The sequence below is a fragment of the Colletotrichum gloeosporioides genome (assembly GCF_011800055.1).
Source record: "Colletotrichum gloeosporioides strain Lc1 chromosome Unknown consensus_13, whole genome shotgun sequence".
NCBI classification, from domain to species: domain Eukaryota; kingdom Fungi; phylum Ascomycota; class Sordariomycetes; order Glomerellales; family Glomerellaceae; genus Colletotrichum; species Colletotrichum gloeosporioides.
The window spans coordinates 483,331-503,963 of NW_025544658.1; the positions used below are offsets into that span (position 1 = coordinate 483,331).

The window sequence follows — 20,633 nt, forward strand, 5'->3', positions numbered from 1 at the left end:
TAGAACAGGCCTTGTTTTCTCACGATGATGCTTGGAGCAAGTTGCTGTCGAATTGCAGAGAAACCGTCTTGAATGATGAAAATCCAGCAGCATTCATGGCATTGTGTGTTAAGAACAGCCGTAGACCACGTTGCAACGCGAGCTGGACCAAGCCAGTGACGAAATCGTTCCGTTTGCTTTTCCTTGCTGGCTCTTTTCCCATTGCGGACACACCGCTCCTTTGGTCCTGCTTTTTTCTTCTCCCACTTCACTTCTCTGGCTCCTTTCCTGTACTGCAGGGCGATTACCCTGGAGCTAGCCACTTCTTGCTGGCGGGTAGCATGACATGACAACAGTCAATCAGGAATTGGCGGTTGCCCGTTTGCCGCCATGGCTGGTTCCCGCGCTGTCATCTGCACAGGTAGGAACTGGCAGCGGACCGTTGCATGTAGTGCCACCAATGTGCTGTGTTGGTCTCTGACTACGCGATCGTGAGAACGAACAACCACCACCTGGCGTAATGTCAGGAAGCTGGCTTATGCTGGCGTCTTCACATGTCCTGCCGTCGCCACCTTCAGAATGTCGCCCTCCAGCCCCTTAATGTGGACAAAGTCGATACCTGCCCTCTCAAGAGCCGCCCGTCCCGTGTTGTCCTTGACGAATTTCTCGGGCTCCTGTACACCGACGTACACTGCCTTGATGACGGACCGCAGCTGAAGAATCCGTTTGGCGCAAGGCAGGTTCCCGCTTAACCTCACTGAACACGGCTCCATGGTGGTGTAAAGAACGAGGGGTGTCTTGATCACCGAGCCAAGCTCCTCTTCCGCCACCTCATGCTGTTCCGCCAGCTTCATGAAGCAGCACTGCTCGGCGTGGGTGTTGCCGGGCAGCTCCAACGTATATCCCGTTGAGACGACGGCATTGCTTGCAGGGTTGACGAGGACTGCCCCGACGCGGTAGTTGGTAGGTTTTGGCGGTGATTGCTTCGCCAGAGAGAGGGCATACTGCAGGTAAGCTTTGTGATCGCCAGGCGCTATCGGCGCTGGTTCAATGGCATCAACCTCTGATGTCATGGCTCGAGGGCGGAGAGCTCAAAACTGCTCTGCTGCGGGATGCGATGTCAGGTCAAGATCTCAAACAGCAATATAGCGCCTCCGCCGATGTTGTGCGACCTCTTCAATACAAAAAAGATGAGGTAACCTGCGATCCAGTCGTATGGAGGGGGAGGGGTTACCAGAGGTCTTGGAGCTGTCGGTGCTGCACTCGCCGGTCCCCGACCATCCCAGGCACTTAGCTTGTCGTGCACGGCTCACCAGATGGTCCAGTCACGCATGCACAAGCCTTACCCACCACTTTAGCTGTCGCGTCTCGATCAGCTCCAAGCGCGTTGCAAAGCTTCGCTTTCAGTCCTAAATCAACCCAGTGCGTCCTTGTCATCGACTCTTCCAAAATGTCCTCCCCCGCGTCAGATGATCTCGTGGAGAGCGAGCTTCCAGTCATTGATCCGTACGAGACTCTCGGACTCAACCGCGAAGCCACGGCCGATCAAGTCAAGTCTGCATATCGCAAGGCGGCGCTCAAGAACCATCCCGGTATGAATACCTTAATCTTCAATGGGGCCTTTCAAAGCTCGTTCTGACAAGAACTCTTCTGCAGACAAGGTCCCCGACGACCAAAGAGATGAGGCCAAGGAGAAGTTCCAGTCCATCGCTTTCGCATACGCCATCCTTTCAGATCCTGCCCGGCGCAAGCGCTATGACACGACGGGGTCTACCTCCGAGTCCATCATCGACTCGGAGGGTTTCAACTGGTCCGACTACTACCGCGAACAGTTCCGCGATGCGATCTCTGCCGACGCTATTGAGAAATTCGCCAAGAAATACAAGGGTTCGGATGAGGAGAAGGATGATGTCTTGATTGCCTACGAGCAAGCAAAGGGGGACATGGACAAGATCTACGAGACGGTGATGCTGAGCAATGTTCTCGAGGACGACGAGCGCTTCCGCAAGATCATCGATGAAGCTATCGCAACAGAGGATGTGACAGCGTACAAGAGGTACACCAAGGAGAGCAAGCTGTCCAAGGCAGCCCGCATCAAGGCGGCGAAGGGCGAGGCCGATGAGGCCGAGGAGTACGCCAAGGAGCTGGGTGTTCACGACAAGCTCTTTGGCGACAAGAAGGGGAAGGGCAAGAAGAAGGGCAAGGACGGTGGTGAAGATGACCTTGCGGCGCTCATCAAGAGCAACCAGTCAAAGCGTGCTGGCTTCTTGGACGACCTGGCTGCCAAGTACGGCGCGACAAGCCAGCCCAAGAAGGGGAAGAAGAGGGCGGTTGTCGAGGAGGAGCCATCAGAGGAGGCTTTCCAGGCTGCAGCCGCACGTCTGAAAAAGCCTAAGGCTGATGAGAGTAGGCCTGCAAAGGGAGGCAGAAAATCGAGGCGATAGACAGAGCGTGTTTGGTCTGGCGTCACAGGGTATGGGATACACTGGATACGAGGTTATGGGTTGGTCAGGATTCGTCATATGGGCCTCAGGAGTTGGTAAACTTGATATCACGAAAATAAGATCGTTTTGAGCTCAATCTTTGCTTTGGTATTTTGCAGCCGCGAAAAGTCGAATGGGTTTCATTGCCTGCTGCGCCGTCCTCCCCTGTGAGGCGCGGCGTAGGCACAGCCGCACGCTGCACTGTACCTGCCACAATGCGGGGCACTAACGACCCTGCAAGACATCCCCAGGTCAACCACCTAAAGTTTGGCTTCCCTCAGTAAAATAAACTCGCCGGTGACAGGCACATTTCTCGACGCGACGCGTCCTCTCCGTTCCGATCGACCGCCCTCGACTCACCACGATATCGTAACAGAATAATGGTCGAAAATCTCCGGGCTGGAGCGTTTTGATTTCCACTAATCATGCCATGACGGGCGACTCGTCTCCGGGCCTCTACCCCCGCTACTGCTTCGAGCTCTCTCCCACTCATAACACATGGTGCTTGATGCACGTATCCGATATCCATCGCCTGGTATCGGTTCCAGACTATGAAGGTCCGTTTGCCGCGCATTACAGCAGTCTTGCACACACCTCCAAGCTGACACACTGTTCAGCCCAGGACTTCTACTTCTACAGGAACCTCCCGATCAAATGGGTTCGCGTTGTTGGCATCGTTGTCGCAGTTGACGACTACCCGGGCCGGCGCATATATACGGTCGACGACAGCAGCGGCGCCTGCATCGAATGCACTGTCATGCTGAAGACACCTCCCTCCGCCCCCCAGGGCCAGCCGAATGGGCAATTCGGCCTGAGGCCTCAGCCGCTGCCACGGGCTGATTGCGTGGACGTCGACGTGGGCTCGGTGCTTGACATCAAGGGCGGCCTGACTACGTTTCGCGAGGAGATGCAGATCAAGATTGACAAGGTCAAGGTTCTAAGGTCCACGGAGCAAGAAGTTGCGCTATGGGAGCGGCGCACGCAGTTCCGGAACCAGGTCCTCCTAGAGCCATGGGTGCTCACAGACAAGCAAATACGGCGGTGCAAGAGGGAGCAGGAGGACGGCGATGATGATGAGAGAAGAAGACGAAAGAAGGAGAAGAGGCGAGAAGAGAAGAAGCGGGCCGCCGAAGAGGAAGAGAAGCGACGCAAGGCTGCCGCCGAAGCAGAAGTCGCGAATCGATATCGGTACCACAAGATGAGGAAGAGCCAGAAGGCACAAGAGCGAGGCGCAGGACCATCTTCTACACTACTACGACATGTTCTAGACGAGAACATGAGGGGCAAGTACAATGCCCTTGGCCTTTGATGTGGGAAACGGCGCTATGGAGTTATTGGCTTTGCTTTTGATACCCGGGAAATGTATTTGGGTCCATGGTACGGATTATGATCAACCAATGAGTACTGCTTGTACGATTCAGTTTTTCTCAGGTCAAATCACTTTTGCCGCCTCTGGAATCAGTCATTCCTTTTCTTGGATTGGATCAGACCTCAGTTGGTCATGAGGGACGCCAGTCTTATGATCGCCAAGCCCGGCCAAGGTGCTGATCTGGAGCTTGGGACCTGGTCACACCGGGCTTACTACACCTCAATCTCAAAACAACATCCACATAAACCGTCAACTTCTCAACTTCAACCTGGTCAAGGAGGATGATGGAGTTGTAAATGCTACCCGTTTCCCATCCTACATGTGTTGGCGATAGTGGGCTTGCGTCATGGCCTCAGAACGGCCCGATGCGACCCCGCTCGACCTGACTTCTTCAAGAAGCAATGTAGTCTGCTAACGAGCCTTGATCCAAGTTGCATGCCATCGCGATCGAGGCCCAGTGACCGGTTGCTCCGTGAATTGTCATCTATCACCACAATTGAATGTTTCTTCTTCTTGCCAATGAACCGGCAGGTTCGATGCCGGAGGGTACCCACGCCAAGGGCAGGCATGCGTCAGCCAAAGAGGGTCGGTCTCGCAGCATTAGTCGTGTGCCGAAACTTCCTTCCCTTCAGAATATCTGATGATTTTGCACGGGCATGAAGCAACGATATAACTAGCAACAACGTCTCCCTCCTCGCAGTTGAACTTTTAAAATATTCTGAAGATCGGCCTCCCCTACCGTCTCGATTCTGACAAAGCCTGTTTCGCCCAGCCCTACAACGTCTCCCGGCCATCGTATTTGGATACTGAATCCAGCATCACCAAGACACGATCATCGCCAACGCCTGCCTGGCTGGTCCGATCACGATCCCTCATTTCCTAAAAACGGACTCTCTTCTTATCACACAGCTCGCCCCTTTGCAATCCGACTTCGAGTTTCCGGGCAAACTAACCAGCATTCCTACCAGGTGAGACTTGCCCATTGTTTCTGAGACTCTCGCATTCCTATCGCCCCCCGTCCACACCACTGTTGCGCGGTAACGATGCTGCCCCGCCGAGTTCTGGGCTTCGATCTTCAGGGCGCTGGTATGATGCTGCCGTTTCGTCGGTGGCTCTCATTGTTGACTCAATGGCTCTCCTCGTGGGCCGGATATTTGAACCGGAACACTCGCACACAAGCGTGGGCGGCTGCTGATGATCTCTTGCCCCTTTACCGCGACATTCGCAAAGTCAAGCTACCATAACCGGCCTGATATCAAGAGAATCACATACACAAACACGATAAGATCATTGTTATCCCGCAATGGCGGGCCTCAAATACAAGATGGGGATCATTAGGCTGACTCTTATACAGGTTTTCCTCTGCGAGAGCGCCCTCGCCCTATTCCACCAACAACACGTACGACTTCACCTTGCAGACCGAGAGCCGAGAGCTGTTGGAGAACTCAGCATCCGTCCTTTGCTACTCGACAGCCGCGATCTGACTTGCCTTACCGAAACGACCAATTACACCGTTACCGTCCAGGTTCCCAGAGGAAGCCAGCCAACGCAGGGATCCGCTTCAGGCACCAATTCCGCCCCATTCGTCACCAGCGCACAATCTGGAGGAAACGTCGTTGTATTGCCATCACTCACTGGTCAAACCCCTCAAACTACCGGAGACGTACACAGCAATCTCGACACCGCAGGCAAGGTCACTACTTGCCCTTTGATGTCGGATCCGATTCCGACTCCGTCGACCTTGATTGAACCAACTTCAGGGGGAACTGTCGTAGCGCCACTACCGTCTGCACCCATGGCATCAGGAGATCTTTTTGCAGAGCCTATTGGCACGGATGCGCCCCCGTCATCTATCACGACTCGAAGCGACCACCCTGTTCCGCGGAAGGGCATAACATCAGGCGGGCCGCTCCAGACCAACAAGTTCTACGCCAATTTCTTCTTGGGTGATCAAACGGCACCAACTTACACCTACCCGTACGCCATAGCATGGGGTGCAGGGAAAGGAGCCGCCGCCAGCTACGGCATGACTATTTCTCATATCGACGCGAATCAGAGGGTCTTTGGCCCGAACAAGGACTCCGGGGCGGCGTCCTATTTTATTAACCCAGTAGGCATTCAATCCATGGTCATCAGTGCCCAAGAACTTGAGGCGGATACAGCCGTGGGTATGGACAGCGTCACAGCATTTTCCGCCAGAGTCCACCTGAAGCCGAATTCAGGAGCTGTGCCTGCGATTTCGTTTCCTTTGGTTCAAGGGATGCCGTTTGTAACGGCAAACTACTCTGGAGCTACCCCTGTGATCCGCACCGGAGTGTTCTTCCGGACTGTTACACGGGCAACCCAAGACCCAAAGGCCGGCGTCGCCAAGTACACGTTCCAACTCGAAGACGGAAAGATCTGGCGGCTGTATGCATACGCGACCACGGGAGACCAATTGGACCTACAGGTTGTCAACAACGGAATGGCCCAATCAACGAAGCCCTTCTTTGGATCCATCCAGCTTGTCAAAGATCCTGGAAATGGCGAGGCGGTGTTTGATCAGGCAGCTGGTGTCTATCCTACGACGGTCACCTTGTCTGGCTCCGTCAACGGTAACACGGGCACGTACAGCCTCAAGTTTTCCAAGGAAGGACACCAGGATGGAAAGCTGGCCATGTACGCACTGCCGCATCACGTCGCATCGTTCGACGCCACGACCAAGGCCGCAATTCAGCAAGTTCTGCTCCAGACCCCTACCAAGGGTAACGGAACGCTGGTGCTGGCTGATCAATGGACCATGGTTGAGCCGAACCTGCCCGTCAGCATGGGCTTTGCTCCATGGAGTCCCGAGAAAGGTCCTCTCACCACCATCTCCGAACAAGCGAAAACCGTAATCCGCGGGATAGCAACCCAGGAGGTGTCTCAGGATATGAGTGCGCAGTCAGATCTGGACTCGATGTACTTCAGTGGAAAGGCACTGGCCAAGTTTGCTATTTTGATCGTAGCCATAAACGACGTTGTGAAAGATACGGGGTTGGCCCAGTCAGCTCTGCCCCGGCTGAAGGAAGCGTTTGCCAGATTTGCGGACAACAAGCAGAAGTTTCCTCTTTTATACGAGAGTAGGTTTTGATTTGCCGTACCATGCCGCTTTTTGCTAACAGCTCTACAGGCGCGTGGGGAGGTGTTGTGTCCTCAGCAACATACGTAACAGGCAATGACGGCGCCGACTTTGGCAACACATACTACAACGACCATCACTTCCATTATGGCTACCACATCCTGGCAGCCGCTGCAATCGCGCACCTGGATCCTACATGGATGCAAGCCAATAAGGCTTACGTTAATGCATTGGTGCGCGATTTTGCCAATCCTAGCACCAAAGACACGTACTTCCCACTTTGGCGCTCTATGGACTGGTACCACGGGCATAGCTGGGCACACGGTCTGTATGCCTCGTATGATGGAAAGGTGAGCGCCCTGTCTGGGTTTGGAATGCCATGACTAATGATTCAAAAGAACCAAGAGTCAAGTTCGGAGGACATGATGGCCGCCTATGCCATCAAGATGTGGGGAGAAGCCTCGGGTGACACTACCATGGCCATGCGCGGCAATCTTCAACTCGCCGTCATCGCTCGCTCCCTCCAGTCATACTACCTCTACAAGAGCGACAATGTCGTGCAGCCACCTCAGTTTATCGGAAACAAGGTGGCCGGCATCTTGTTCGAGAACAAGGTCGATCACACAACCTTTTTCGGCGCTAACATAGAATACATCCAGGGCATCCACATGATTCCTCTCCTTGCATCGTCGCCTTTCGTTCGTACCCCGGCCTTCGTCAAAGAAGAATGGGACGTGTACTTTAGTAACGGCCGCGTCGATAGCATCGTCGGCGGATGGAGGGGAATCTTGTATGGAAACCTGGCGACGATCGATGGGAAGACTGCGTTCGACTTCTTCAACAGCCCCAACTTTGACCCTGGTTGGATCGATGGAGGCGCAAGCTTGACATGGTACCTGGCCTACGCTGCGGGTAAGTTGATGTCTCTTTCATTTGATGGATCACCACTAACATGCTACCCAGCGATGGGCGGCATCTAAACTCCCATGACACGTTCAGAATGCAATGATGACCTAGGAATGAGACACGATGCTTTGGAGGGCGGCAACATTCGAATTCCTGCTTGGCATGAGTAATGACAGAATGAACACGACCAGTATGAAGCGATGTTATGGTAATCCTAAACGACGAAAACGATCAAAAATAACAACCGCAATACGCTTAGATAGTATCTTTTATGGATCGAGAATGGGAGTTTATGCTTTGGTCTTTTGCATTATGTTCACATATTGATAACGCCGTGTACCAAGTTGTTTGTGATGTTTGTGATTGCGTAGGTGCAGTCATCTTCGGCCCTTTTTTTGTGCTATCGGTAATAAGTCCATGCACCATCGCGAGGTGTTTGTTACTGTTTGTGAAGATACCAATGAGCATACCCTTGGGGACCGTAACTCTCGACGGTCAGGTGATATGTTGATTCCCCGGCAGAACCCATGATATACTCGCTACGCTTGAAGCGTCTTTATACTTCATGATTGGCCTTAATTAACGACTGAGAAGTACTGCCGAGGTTTGAACTTGTTTGGTGGCATGACAGTCATAGCTGTTTGGCTAGGCTCCAAGACTTCGCCAAGGTGAGGCGTGAAGAGCGTTGCGGCGAGCTGCGGAGACGTGAGAGACAGATATATGATGATTATTCCGCTTCTATGACCGTTGAAGGGAGCTCAATCAGACACTGCAAGACATACATAGGCATATTTGACGGAGTATGAGTTCCGTATTCTTCTCGCGCTGGAGAGGTTGGAATTTGATCTTGTTTTATCAGGTGTAGTCCTGCTGCGGAGTGCTTGAATTGTCGAATCATAGCAGACCAATATATCACATATGTTTGAGATGTTCTATCCCGTATGCAGGTAAGATATCGAGGGTCTGCGGCGCCAAGCCTTCAAACTTGCGGCTGCTGCACCTCGACATCTGATGAGCAGTCCCGAATGTCTGGACCAGCTAAGAAGCCGGTTGGTTGGCTACATCTAGCTCGGGGGGTGGCCCTCTTCTCTTTTGCAATCTACACGCCCCTTTGTCCATTCGCGGGGGAGGAGGGAAAAGACGCGAATTTCCGTCAGATGGGAATTTCCAGGGGGGGCTTTTTCTGATGACGCGTCACCAATCTACGTAACACGGGCCCCTGGTTTACCATTTTCTTTGGGGGGGCCGGAAATGCTAAGCTTTTCTCGCCACAATGCTTATTGCAACCGCTTTTGATAATCAGGCTGGCTTGGATTCCGTGACGGTCATCGACTCTGTTTTTGCAAGTTGTCACTCGCATGTAGAGGACTTGGGTGCGGTGCTCATGGATGGCCGTTGATGTGTCGTCGGAGGGCACAAACACCGTGGCGTTCGGCCCTTGCGCACCGTTGGTCAGCACTGTACGTGCGCAGCGCGCACATTGGCATTCAGCATCCGGATTCCGGGGTCCGTCTCTTGTCGTCGACTTCTTGAAACATTTCCCCATTCCACCCAAGAGACACAGAATACGGTTGGGGGTTCCCGCCGGAGTCGTCCTTGCTATTGACTGGGTTGGTCGTTAATACAGCCTCAAACCTCAGCTGTCAGGCTATTGACAAGTGCAGCTGAGGGCAAGGTTTTGCAAACCCGTGAGGCTCTGCAGCCCTTCAAGGCGACTTGATTAGATGCATTGACGAACAGCAGAGGCAACGCTGTCTCCTGGAAGCTTGCCCTGACGCGGTTTGAGCGGGTTGATAAGGATGGTGTGGTCTAGTTCGGAAGACGGCACAATCGGCCCAGTCACGACCGCCTCGCAACCGTCGAGCTTTTGGGCCGATGGGGGCACAAGAGATGACATTCTGGGACCGCCTCAACATGAGACGAAGTGCGAGCCGCTTTGAGCCCTGGCGCTTTGGGTCCACGTGAATCAGGCCGATGCGCAAAAATGCTGCAGTCAAAATTTCCCTGTTCATCATTTCACGATAGTCTCGAAGACGGCGCTGTCGGTTCGAGACTTTCGGCGCAAACAACTCCAGTGTATCCGGGGTTGGCTTTGTCCGATTACCTGGCTGCCCAACAGCGAATGCTGATTGCGATAACGAGACCATCAAGGTACTCGCGGGACTTCAGGCAGATCTGCAGCTTCACTCTGGTTTGTCCAGTGCTGGCTGAGCCATGAGGGCCACGTGCATATTGCGACGCGCCCAAGGCAGCGTCCCGTGAGTGCCGCTCAGCGTCAAAGTTGCCGACTCGAGAGAAGGAGGTGAACGGAGATGAGTGGGGGTGGGGGAGTTGTCGATTGGACGGATGACGGTGGCGGTGGAAGTGCCAGCGCACGATGGCGGCGTCGAAAAAGCACACGCATGAAGCATGAGAAGCTGGATGACTCGGGAGATGTCTGCAAAATGAATCGGAGACATGCACCCTGACCAGCCTCCGTGCCCGTCTCCCCTCCCTCGTCCCCGCATTTCAGAGTTGAGGCAATCGTGTGTTGGATCATCAGATCAGGCGGGCTGAAGAGACGAGGCAGACGGGCCTGCTTCATGCGAGGATTTGAGCGTTGAGTTTGATACTCGAGATGGACGAGGCTGTGCGCACTCTGGCCATTATAGTTGAGGCGATGAGCCAAGAATAAAGTGCAGTTGAACGGAGCGTCGAGTTTGAGTGTTTGACTTTGGGTTGATCCAGTGAGGCGGATGGCAGGGCAGAAGGGCAGGGCCAGCAGAAGCTTTATCGATAAGGCTCGATAAGGGTCCAGAGCGGGTGGCCTGCAGACAAAGTCCATGGCCGCGCCGGGGCATGGTTCCCTCAGTTCGCTGCAAAGCTGTCGTGCCGGGACTCGCAACTGGGGGGTCCGTAGATCGGGACATGGGGCTCCGAATCCGAGTGGGCATTGTGGAGACCCGCCCCCAGCAAGCCAAGGCAGGGCGTTTCGCAGGGCAACCGAATGCAGCATTCGCCATTGGCAGGGAGCACGAGTCTGGAGCTTGTTTGCCTCGCCCGGCAACCATTGGGACACTGTAGGGTTCCATTGGCAGCAGTCATTTTGGGCATTCGGGGGGTACGTAGCGCCATGAGTGCTGGTATGTTAGTCGCAGGAGCACCCAGAAAAAGTCAAACTTCAGACGAGACCAGGAGATGTCCCTGTTTGAGGTTGAAGAGGTCAGCCGAGTTTGAAGTGTGTGTGTTTGGTAAGAGCACCGCTGCTGCTATTTTTTGTTGCCGTCCAGTATCTTCAGGCCGTGGCCGTGGGCGGGTGAGCTCGAGCTGTTGTTTGTCGCACATCGTCCGGTCCCCTGAGCCGAAGGTCAAGACGATCGTCCCTGGCTGTGGAACGGCTTCATGCCGAGACGAAATATGTGGAAAGGGACTGTCAGCCAAGCCTAAACTTGTGCGTTTTCGACCTCAAGGTTCGATGTTGGTAGTTGCTGCGGCAATGGTGGCGGGTAAGTATCCGTACAGCAAATTGGCTTCGGGAAGAAAGGTTGAATGCGACGCCGAATAGCCTTTTGCGGATGAATTGCTTGTGACCTACATGCTCGCGAGCGGCCGCAAGCAAACGGATGGTCGTCTTCTATTACCTGTATTTTCGGATGGATGACTGACCATGCGTCGATAGGAAGCCAAAGATACGATGGACGGGAGCAAAAGTCCGATGATGACGGTATCGTGTCCACAAGCTAGGGGAAGCGGGCAGTTGCCGCGTACCTTGGTGACGTTTAATAAGCTTCTCTTGCCCGGCACTTTGCGAGGTCTTGCTGCCAGGGCACTGGGCAGCCAACAAGGACGATATGCGCCTGTCGTATGGAAAGCAGCAAAGTTGTTTCCGCCTCTTCCCAGCTTCGCTCCCGTATCGGCCGGCGGAAAAGTGGGAAGTGGGAGAGAATCCTAGACTGTCAGAGGAAAGTGGGTGCTGTCCGTAAGGTACAAAGTACTTAGTAGAGTCTGAAGGCCGGCGGCAGGAGGCAGGAGAGCGCTAGGAAGCAGCGGAGAAATTTTGACGAGAGTGAAGGTGAAGCAACCCAACGCCAAAACAGCACAGCCACGCTTGGCATCATCAGTCACCTCCATTGGGCGCCGCCGACTTCACCCTTGCTGGGAGTTTGAAACCTGCCGCCAGGTAGTCCAGGTAGTCGCTCCTAGCTCGCCCGCTGTATGACGTTGGAGGAGATGCCGAACCTAGGGACCCGAAGCTTTCTGAGCTTGCTCTAGTATGCAGTGAAGTGACTAAGGTGCACTCCAGTGCTGCAGGAGGAGTGGGAAGTGATGCAGTGCACTCCATGACCGCATGCATGGGGGAGGCATCCAATGTCCCAGTGTGCCATTGTCATGGGCCCCATCATCATTCTCCAAGGAGGCCTCCCTGGGGATCCATACCATCTAAATGCCAAGCAAATCAGGTTCCAGGTCGAGTCCTGTTGGACAACCGTCCAGCAGCAGCAGCAGCAGCAGCAGCACCAAACTTGAGGAACCAGCAGACTTCCACACCACCACCAGCCCGACCAGACACATTCTTGCTGAATGTTGAATTGCTGCTTGTTTCGTCCTACCTTTACGACATCCCGTCCCACGTTTCCCCATAATAGCTTGACAAGAAAAGGGGGCTGTGTTCTTGCCCTTCCTGCATCGCGTCTGAGCTGCTGTCCTACCGTCCACCACCCCCAAAATTGATTGCTCTTGGCTATCACCTGAAGCTTGCTCGAGAAGAACATTGGAATTGCAACAGCAGCAGCGTCTGTATTCTGGAACACGGCTTCTGGACCCCGTCTTGTACCCTCTCTTCTTGCCTATTGAGATCTACGCAAAGGCTGCCAATTGGCAATTGCGCTCGCACACCATTCCTCGTTACGGTCAGGGACGTCTGGACTCCCCAGTGCGCACTACACCACGCTCGACTCGATCACGACCCGACCACCACACCACGACTCTCTGATACCAGATCCCTCAATACCTTGCGACTTGGCGGCCCAACGTGCCCTCATCTCTGCGCAACCCTCCTCCATTGGATCACGCACGACTTGACCGACCGTCCTCTACCCCACTCACCCGTCGGGCGGCACGCGCATACTGCGTACTGCACACAGGTACAGTAGACCGAGTACACACACACACATAGACACATCCGTCGAGCAGGGCCTCCCAGGACTCTCATCCGGTCCGTTCGTGGCAGCCAACTTGTCTATCTGCGATACCTGATAGGAACTCCCGTTGCTGCTACTACTACTGTACATACGACAGTCAGTCCGCAGCCATGGTCTGTAAGTACCCTGCTGCTATCCTTCACAGATAGATACATTGCCCCTACTGTTGCGTTGGATTTCTGTTTGATTTTTTTGCCCGGATGAGAAAGGGAAAAAAGTACCCTGCTGCGCCAGCTACACCGCAAGGTACTATCGCCTTGTCTCTGAGTTCTCACACTTCACTCACCTCTTTTTCCTCCCGTCACCTCCTCCCTCCTCCATCACCGCCGCCGGCCCCAGTAGCAAGCCCCGTTTCTTCTCTCCCACCCATGTACTGGTAGCTGCAGCTCCCTGGATTGCCTGCGCTACTCTTGCTACTTCAGTCTTGGCACTCCAGTCTTTCCAGTCTTGGATGCACTTCACTCACGCCGGCAACGCACTTGACATTCTCCTTCCCTCCAAGCCACAGCGCGCATCGTAACGTCCTGTTCCTGCGACTGGCTCTTTCTCTTCTTTCTGCCACACCCATTCCAGGCGCACATCTGGTCGCCTTGTCCCTCGGATCGTCACTCCTTGATTTCCCTTCTATTTTCGTTTCTCATCGGTTGCCTCACCACTTCACGCATACCATACACTATTATCGACGTTCGCGACATCGCAGATACAGCTTTTTTCCTGGTGGTCTAGGCTTCGGCTAATATGGTGGCGCGATGTCCGACGATTCAGCCAACAGACATTTTCGCGAACAGGTTCGCTCTTGGGGCAGCACGAACAAGCCCAACGCCCGCGATGGCGAGGTAGACGAGGAATCGCCTCTACTCAACGGCAACCACTCCTCCGGTCACCATGACCAAAACGGCAATGGAAACGGCGTCGCCGACCACGACCACCACCAAAACAAGACCTACGGCTTCTTCCTCGACCCAAGGCATACTCCAGGCACCGACAGCGACAATGTTGCCGTGAGATACGGCTCTTACGCCTGGCACATCACCAAGGTTACTCTCCTCAGCAGTAAGTCGCCCAGCCGCCAGCCGCATCGTGTTGCTGCGCCTGGTAGCTAACAAACCATCTTTCACAGACTATGTCAACTTCCTTCTGGTCATGGTGCCAATCGGCATCGTCGCAGGCCAGGGCAACTGGAGCTCTACCGCCGTCTTCACCATTAACTTCTTCGCTATTATCCCTCTTGCTGCCGTCTTGTCATTTGCGACCGAACAGATCTCCGTGAAGCTGGGCGAGGCACTCGGAGGATTGCTCAACGCTACTTTTGGAAATGCCGTCGAATTGATTGTCAGCATTGTCGCCTTGAAGGATGGTCAGATTGAGGTCGTTCAGTCGTCCATGCTGGGCTCGATCTTGTCCAACTTGCTTCTGGTTATGGGCATGTGCTTCTTCTTTGGCGGCATTGTCAACATGCGCGACAGAGTTACGGGCCAAGGCATGGAACAGAGCTTTGCTTCCGCAACGGCGCAGACCACTTGCTCGCTGATGACATTGTCTTCGGCTTCGCTGGTCATCCCTGCTACTGTAAGCTTCTCGCGGAATATGCATGTACCCCGCTCCTTGACTAACACCGCCTGCAGCTTTACTCCGCCTTGTCTAAGGCTGATTCGGACGACAAGGACCATAGCATTCTGCTGCTCTCTCGCGGAACTGCCATTATTCTCCTGACGTTGTACGTGATGTACCTCTGGTTCCAGCTCCGCACCCACCCCAACCTCTTCGATGCCGAGATCCAACACCACCACGACGAGGAGCCTGAGGAGGCCCTCATGGGTCCCATCGCCGCCGCCGCCGTTCTTGTCGTTACCACGGTCCTGGTCGCTATCTGCGCCGAATACCTCGTTGGCAGCATTGACGACCTTGTCGAGAGCGCGCACATCAGCAAAAACTTTATCGGACTTATTCTCATTCCGATTGTCGGTAACGCAGCAGAGCACGTAACGGCCGTGGTTGTGGCTATCCGAAACAAGATGGACTTGGCCATGGGCGTTGCCATCGGCTCCAGCATCCAGATCGCTCTTCTCGTCACCCCTTTCCTTGTCATCCTGGGCTGGGCTGTTCTCGACAAGCCCATGACTCTCCGCTTCGAGACTTTCGAGACTGTGGCCTTTGCCTTCTCCGTGCTTGTCGTTACGTACACCGTGCAGGATGGCAAGTCCAACTACCTTGAGGGAGCCATGTTGCTTGGCCTCTACATTATCATCGCCTTGGCTTTCTACGTCAGCCCCAGCGACGCCCTGGACAAGGCTTTTTCTACTGTCATGGGTTGAGCGATGAGTAAAATCATCTGTTTTTCTTGAAAGTGTCAGAAGGCTCCATACACAACCTGGAACCTGAATTTTTAGAGCTCCGCCAAGAACCAGTGACTCCCATATACCCAGCGGGAGTCTTGGTGGCGCGTAGCTAACTTGATCCCAGTATCAAAACATTCCGAGTCTGTCTTCCAAGACGAGGCTCCTGTTCGAAAGACTATCGTTAAAAAAGAGAGCTCGCTCTCGTGTGTGCATATTTCCTTGTGTGTCTATCTCATCTGTACAATATTCAACGGGCGCGGCTTCTAGGGGGGCGGTATCCAAGGTTCCTTCGAGAAATGGAGAAATTGGTGTTTGCAAAGGCACAAAGACAGAAAACACTGGTTCGCGAGGTCCGCAGTAGTAGTGTTCGATCGCAATAAAAGATGTCCATTTGGACACTGAATCAAAATTAACTCTTCTGGTCTCATTTCGCCTTAAGCACCTGGTATCTCGCCGGATACAATCATTAGATGTCTTTGTGTAATATGAAAGTAGACGACGTATTCAACATGAACCAACAATGCATTTCTCCCCACCCGACCATGCCTCTTACAACGTTGGCCTTGACATGGGCGCAATGATACCCTGCTTCTTGAGAATGCGCGGCTTCGTCGCCTCCTGGAACGATTCCTTGGTAACCCACTCGGGACCCAGAGGCATACGCAGCGAGCGCTCGTACTGCGCCTTGGACTCGTACATGTGAGGCAGCTGGGTCGCGAGATACTTGTCGTTCTGTGGCATAATATGTCAGCAAACTATATCGATACAATAAAGGGGCAGAGAAAGGAAAGTTACCTTCTTGACGCGCTTCTCGCTGATGATGACCTTGTCGAGCTTGGCGTCCTTGCGGTCCGCCTTCTTCACGCCCTCGACCTTTGTCACGAACCGGCCCTGCTGCCTCTTCTTCTCCCGCTGGCTGACGCCCTCGCCGACCCAGCCGCCCCATCCCGGCAGCGTGTTGTCTACGATCTTGTCGTCGTCCTCGGCCTCGACCTCGGCCTTTTCGCGCGCAAAATCGACCACCACATCGTCGCCCGCGAACGCCTTGTCCATCTGCGCAATGTCGCGGATCGCGAGGGGCAGGTGGACGTCTTCCCCCTCGTCGGAGTCCACGTCCTCATCCCCGTCGGAGTCGTCGGCTGCTTTTGAGCGGGTCTTGGGCTTCGGCGCGGCGGCCGTCATGGCTTGCGAGTTGTCCAGGTCCAGCACGCGTGGTTGGTGCGCCTTGGAGGAGGACTTCTTGCGCGGGCCCGAGGACCATGCGGAGCCCGTCGTCGAGGGCTCGGCGGTGATGGAGTAGCCCGCGTTGACGGCGCTGTTGTCCGGCACGTCGTCGTCGTCTACGTCCGCGCCGGCGGCCTTCTTGCTCTTCTTGCTCTTGGACAGCGCGGGCGCGGAGATGGCGGGCCTAGCCGCGCCGCCGAACTTCTTGCGTCCCACCTCCGTCACCTCCTCTTCGTCACTGGCCTCGCCGTTGGAGTCGATGTCCCGACGGATCTGCGCAATGAGCTCATCGTTGGCCTTCTTCTGCATCGCCTCGGCCTTTTGCATGAACTTCATCTTCATCAGGTTCGACGCCGGGCTGTCGTCCTCTTCGTTCTCGATGCGCTTGAGCTGCTTGAGCAACTTGCGCTTCTCGCGCACCACATCGTCCTCGTCATCACTACCCTCGTCGTCGTCCTCCTCTTCGGAGTCGTCCTCGCTCTCGGAGTGGCCCGCGCGGCCCTCCTTGCGCTGGCGCAGCTCCTCCTCGCGGCGGGCCATGTCATGCAGTCCTGCCCTGTAGTCGTCGTCCCAGACGGCGCGCTTGTTGGACGCGCCCAGCTTCGCCCACTTGGAGTCCCTGTGGCGGGCGCCCACGCGCTCCAGCGCCCTCCTGCGGTCCGCCGCCTCGCGCTCAGCCTCCGAGTCGATCTCGCCGTTCTCGGCCATGGCCTCGTGCAGCTTCATCTCCTCGCGCTCCTTCTCCTTGCGGTGCACGCGGTGGTACGCCTTGCTCTTGATCTTCTTGATGCGCGCCGCCTTCTTGGTCTCGCGCGAGGCGATCTCGCGCTCCCGCCGGCGCTGGTTGACGAGGTCCTTGAGCGCCTCCTTGGACAGGCCCTCCTCCTCCGCCTCCTTCCGCATCCTGTTCTCCTCCTGCTTGTTCATCGCCAGCCCGCTCTGCTGCATGATGGACATGATGGTCTGCTCGAGCTCGTTGCTCGAGTTCTTGGCCGTGAGCGCCTGCAGCTCGCGGTTGTCGAGCCCCTCGTCCGCGGCGTTCTGCGGCAGGGGGAAGACGAGGTGCTCCGCGCGGCGGTTGTGCTTGACCGTTTCCTGCCAGCGGCCCAGCGTCTCGTTGGCCGTCTCGTACGCCGCCGCCCGCTGCAGCTTGTCCTGCTGCCGGCGCGCGAGCGGCACCTCGAGCTTCTTCCCGGCGCCGGGGCGCGTCTCCTTCTCCTCCTTGGCCATGAGCTTCACCGACTTGCGCATCTGCGCGTCCTTGACGCCCGCCAGGCCGAGGTCCTTGAAGCTGATCTTCTGCTTCTGCTTCGTCGGCGCCGCGTCCTCGTCGTCGCCGCCGTAGCTGGTGATGAACTTTTGCAGGGCGCCGAGCTTCGACGGGTCGACTTCCTCCTCATCCTCTTCGTCGTCTGAGTCGGACGAGAGCGGGCTGTCGGCGTCGGAGTTGGACTCTGAGCCCTCGGAGCCAGAGCCCTTGTCTTCCATGGACTCGTCGGATTCGTATTCGTCCAGGGCTTGCGCGAGGTCGATTGCGTCCTCGCCCAGAGATTCGTCGTCATCCTCGTCTTCTTCAGAGTCGGCCTAGCTGTGGTGTTAGTGATAGCTTTCCCGGACGTCCATCTCAGTCGCCGCAAACCTCGTTCTTAGCAGTTTTGCTGCCTCTGAAGGAATATCCCTGAAAATCCTCCTCGTCGCTGTCGCCAAAGGCCTCGTCACTGTCGAGCTCTGAGTCCTCATCTTCGTTCACGCCGTAGTGCCATTCGTTGCCCTCGCTGTCGCTACCATACTCCGAATCATCGCCCTCGCCGCCGCCGCCGGAGGCCTTGGCCTTCTTCCGCCTCGGCTGCTCCTCGTCCTCGTCATCTTCGTCCTCGTCCTCGTCGTCCTCCTCGGCGCGCCTGTGCTTCTTTCCGGTGTCGGGCTGCACGTCAATCTCCCGGAACCTCGGCGTCTTCTTCTGCTTGGTGGGAAACTGCTCCGAGGCGATCGTGAAGGCGTCGAGGGCCTTGGCCTGGGCTTTGGATTTCGACTTGCGGAAGTTCTTCGGCTGCTGCTTCGACGACAGCAGGGGCCGTCCGTGGGATTGTCTTCCGGCCATTTTGTCTTTTGTCGAGAGAGGCTGCTGTGAGTGACTGCTCGTGTGCTCTGGTCCTCCCGTCTTTTTTCCCCATCCAAGTGAGCGCAGTGCACGACCATCGGAACTTTTTCTGCCGTGGTGGGCGAAAAGCGGTCAACAAGAAATTTACAGTGGGGCAGCTCGCACCGCTGGGCCGTGGCGTGGGCTGCACTGTGCTCTGTAAAACGGCCCAGGGTCGTTGCGTGCGCCGGGCGGTCTTCAAGGGTCTATGACAAAAAAGTGGTCCCACCTGCTGCCGAGGGGTGCCGGCGACGAACCACTAAGCCGTCCTCGATTTCCCATCCTCCAAATTTACTCGATCAGCGCATCACCAAACAGCTCCCACTGCGTCGCAGCACACACCACCCACCCCCACGGGCCCAACATGGCGTCTTTCGCACCGGGACTGCGGAGGCTCGCCCTCAAGGCGTCGCCTTCGCTGTTCGTATGCCGACAATGCCAGCGCCAGCAGCCGCAATGGCGCTCCTCGACATCCCGAATCCTCGACATCGTACGATCCCAGCAGCAGCAGCAGACCCGATGCTTCAACCAGACCAAGGCTCCCCTGAGCTTCAGCAGTAACGCCGTCGTCGACAAGACCTCTCCGATTATCCAGCAGGCCACCGAGGCGGCCAAGGACACCGTCAAGAAGAGCGCCTGGCCCGAGACGAACTCCAAGTCGGTGGCCTACTGGCTTCTTGGTTCCGCCGTCAGTGTCTTTGGTATCGTCGTCTGGGGTGGTCTCACGAGGTTGACTGAATCTGGGTATGCTTGAACCTCGGCACAGATCTTTTGAAGCTTGACTAACACCGTGACCAGCTTGAGCATCACCGAATGGCGTCCTGTAACTGGTTCCATGCCCCCTCGTAACGAAGCCGACTGGGAATCCGAATTCGAAAAGTACCGCGCCTCTCCCGAGTTCAAGCTCCTCAACCCGCATATGACCATGGACGAGTTCAAGAAGATTTACTTCATGGAATGGTCCCACCGCCTCTGGGGCCGCTTCATCGGAATGTCCTTCGTCCTGCCGACCCTCTACTTCATCGCCCGCCGCCGCGTCACACCCAAGATGGCCCTCAACCTCTGCGGAATCTCTTGCCTCATCGGCTTCCAGGGCTTCATCGGCTGGTGGATGGTCAAGTCCGGCCTCAAGGACGATCTCTTCGCTCCCGGCTCCCACCCCCGCGTCTCCCAGTATCGCCTGACCGCCCACCTCGCCACCGCCTTTGTCTGCTACTCCTGGATGCTCATGACGGCCCTGTCCATCTTCCGCACGCGCCGCCTGCTCGCCGACCCCGTCGCCGCCTCCAAGGCCCTCGCCGCGCTGCAGAACCCGGCCATCAAGACCTTCCGCCGCCTCTCCTTCGCCCTCGTCGCCCTTGTCTTCACGACCGCCATGTCCGGCGCCCTCGTCGCTGGCCTTGATGCCGGCCTTATCTACAACGAGTTTCCCTACATGGGCCTCGGCCTGACCCCTCCCGCCAAGGAGCTCTGGGACAAATTCTACTCCCGCAAGGAGGACGGCTCCGACCTCTGGTGGCGTAACATGCTCGAGAACCCCAGCACCGTTCAGCTTGACCACCGCATCCTCGCCATGACCACCCTGACCGCCATCCTCTCCCTCTTCGCCTACTCCCGCACCGGCCGCGTCGCCGCCGCCCTCCCCAAAGATGTCAAGAAGGGCGTCCTCGGCACCGTCCACCTGGTCCTGCTGCAGGCCACCCTCGGCATCAGCACCCTCATCTACATCGTCCCCACACACCTGGCCGCGACGCACCAGGCAGGCGCCCTGGCCCTGCTGACCGGCGCCCTGGTCTTGGGTCACCGTCTGCGCGTGCCCAAGTCCACCCTCGCCATGGTCCAGAAGCGGATCAAGGCCATGAACATCAAGCCTTGAAGGGGTGTGTTCTCTTTGAGGCTAGCGTTTTTTTCCT

At 56.0% G+C, this 20,633-nt stretch overlaps 7 protein-coding genes across 7 annotated transcripts; 5 read left to right on the top strand and 2 right to left on the bottom strand.

Annotated features, from left to right (window-relative positions):
* Positions 1 to 515: 515 nt before the first annotated feature.
* On the bottom strand, positions 516 to 1,052 carry GCG54_00002556 (Bifunctional protein RIB2; the record flags this gene model as incomplete). Its single annotated transcript, XM_045402645.1, has 1 exon — positions 516 to 1,052. One exon carries the CDS (start codon positions 1,050 to 1,052, stop codon positions 516 to 518), a length of 537 nt encoding a protein of 178 aa, XP_045269263.1.
* A 377-nt stretch (positions 1,053 to 1,429) lies between these two features.
* GCG54_00002557 (DnaJ-like subfamily C member 9) lies at positions 1,430 to 2,423 on the top strand (the record flags this gene model as incomplete). The annotated part of the gene is made up of 2 exons (XM_045402646.1): positions 1,430 to 1,571; positions 1,636 to 2,423. The coding sequence occupies 2 exons, from the start codon at positions 1,430 to 1,432 to the stop codon at positions 2,421 to 2,423; spliced, it is 930 nt and encodes a 309-aa protein (XP_045269264.1).
* A 469-nt stretch (positions 2,424 to 2,892) lies between these two features.
* On the top strand, positions 2,893 to 3,771 carry GCG54_00002558 (uncharacterized protein; the record flags this gene model as incomplete). The annotated part of the gene is made up of 2 exons (XM_045402647.1): positions 2,893 to 3,019; positions 3,080 to 3,771. 2 exons carry the CDS (start codon positions 2,893 to 2,895, stop codon positions 3,769 to 3,771), a joined length of 819 nt encoding a protein of 272 aa, XP_045269265.1.
* A 1,363-nt stretch (positions 3,772 to 5,134) lies between these two features.
* Positions 5,135 to 7,911, top strand: GCG54_00002559 (putative endo-1 3(4)-beta-glucanase; the record flags this gene model as incomplete). Its single annotated transcript, XM_045402648.1, has 4 exons — positions 5,135 to 6,932; positions 6,983 to 7,281; positions 7,330 to 7,843; positions 7,895 to 7,911. The coding sequence occupies 4 exons, from the start codon at positions 5,135 to 5,137 to the stop codon at positions 7,909 to 7,911; spliced, it is 2,628 nt and encodes an 875-aa protein (XP_045269266.1).
* Positions 7,912 to 13,766: 5,855 nt separating this feature from the next.
* GCG54_00002560 (Vacuolar calcium ion transporter) lies at positions 13,767 to 15,332 on the top strand (the record flags this gene model as incomplete). Its single annotated transcript, XM_045402649.1, has 3 exons — positions 13,767 to 14,070; positions 14,138 to 14,586; positions 14,643 to 15,332. The coding sequence occupies 3 exons, from the start codon at positions 13,767 to 13,769 to the stop codon at positions 15,330 to 15,332; spliced, it is 1,443 nt and encodes a 480-aa protein (XP_045269267.1).
* Positions 15,333 to 15,905: 573 nt separating this feature from the next.
* On the bottom strand, positions 15,906 to 18,681 carry GCG54_00002561 (uncharacterized protein; the record flags this gene model as incomplete). Its single annotated transcript, XM_045402650.1, has 3 exons — positions 15,906 to 16,088; positions 16,152 to 18,164; positions 18,220 to 18,681. The coding sequence occupies 3 exons, from the start codon at positions 18,679 to 18,681 to the stop codon at positions 15,906 to 15,908; spliced, it is 2,658 nt and encodes an 885-aa protein (XP_045269268.1).
* A 247-nt stretch (positions 18,682 to 18,928) lies between these two features.
* Positions 18,929 to 20,596, top strand: GCG54_00002562 (Cytochrome c oxidase assembly protein COX15; the record flags this gene model as incomplete). Its single annotated transcript, XM_045402651.1, has 2 exons — positions 18,929 to 19,464; positions 19,519 to 20,596. The coding sequence occupies 2 exons, from the start codon at positions 18,929 to 18,931 to the stop codon at positions 20,594 to 20,596; spliced, it is 1,614 nt and encodes a 537-aa protein (XP_045269269.1).
* Between the last annotated feature and the right edge of the window lie 37 nt (positions 20,597 to 20,633).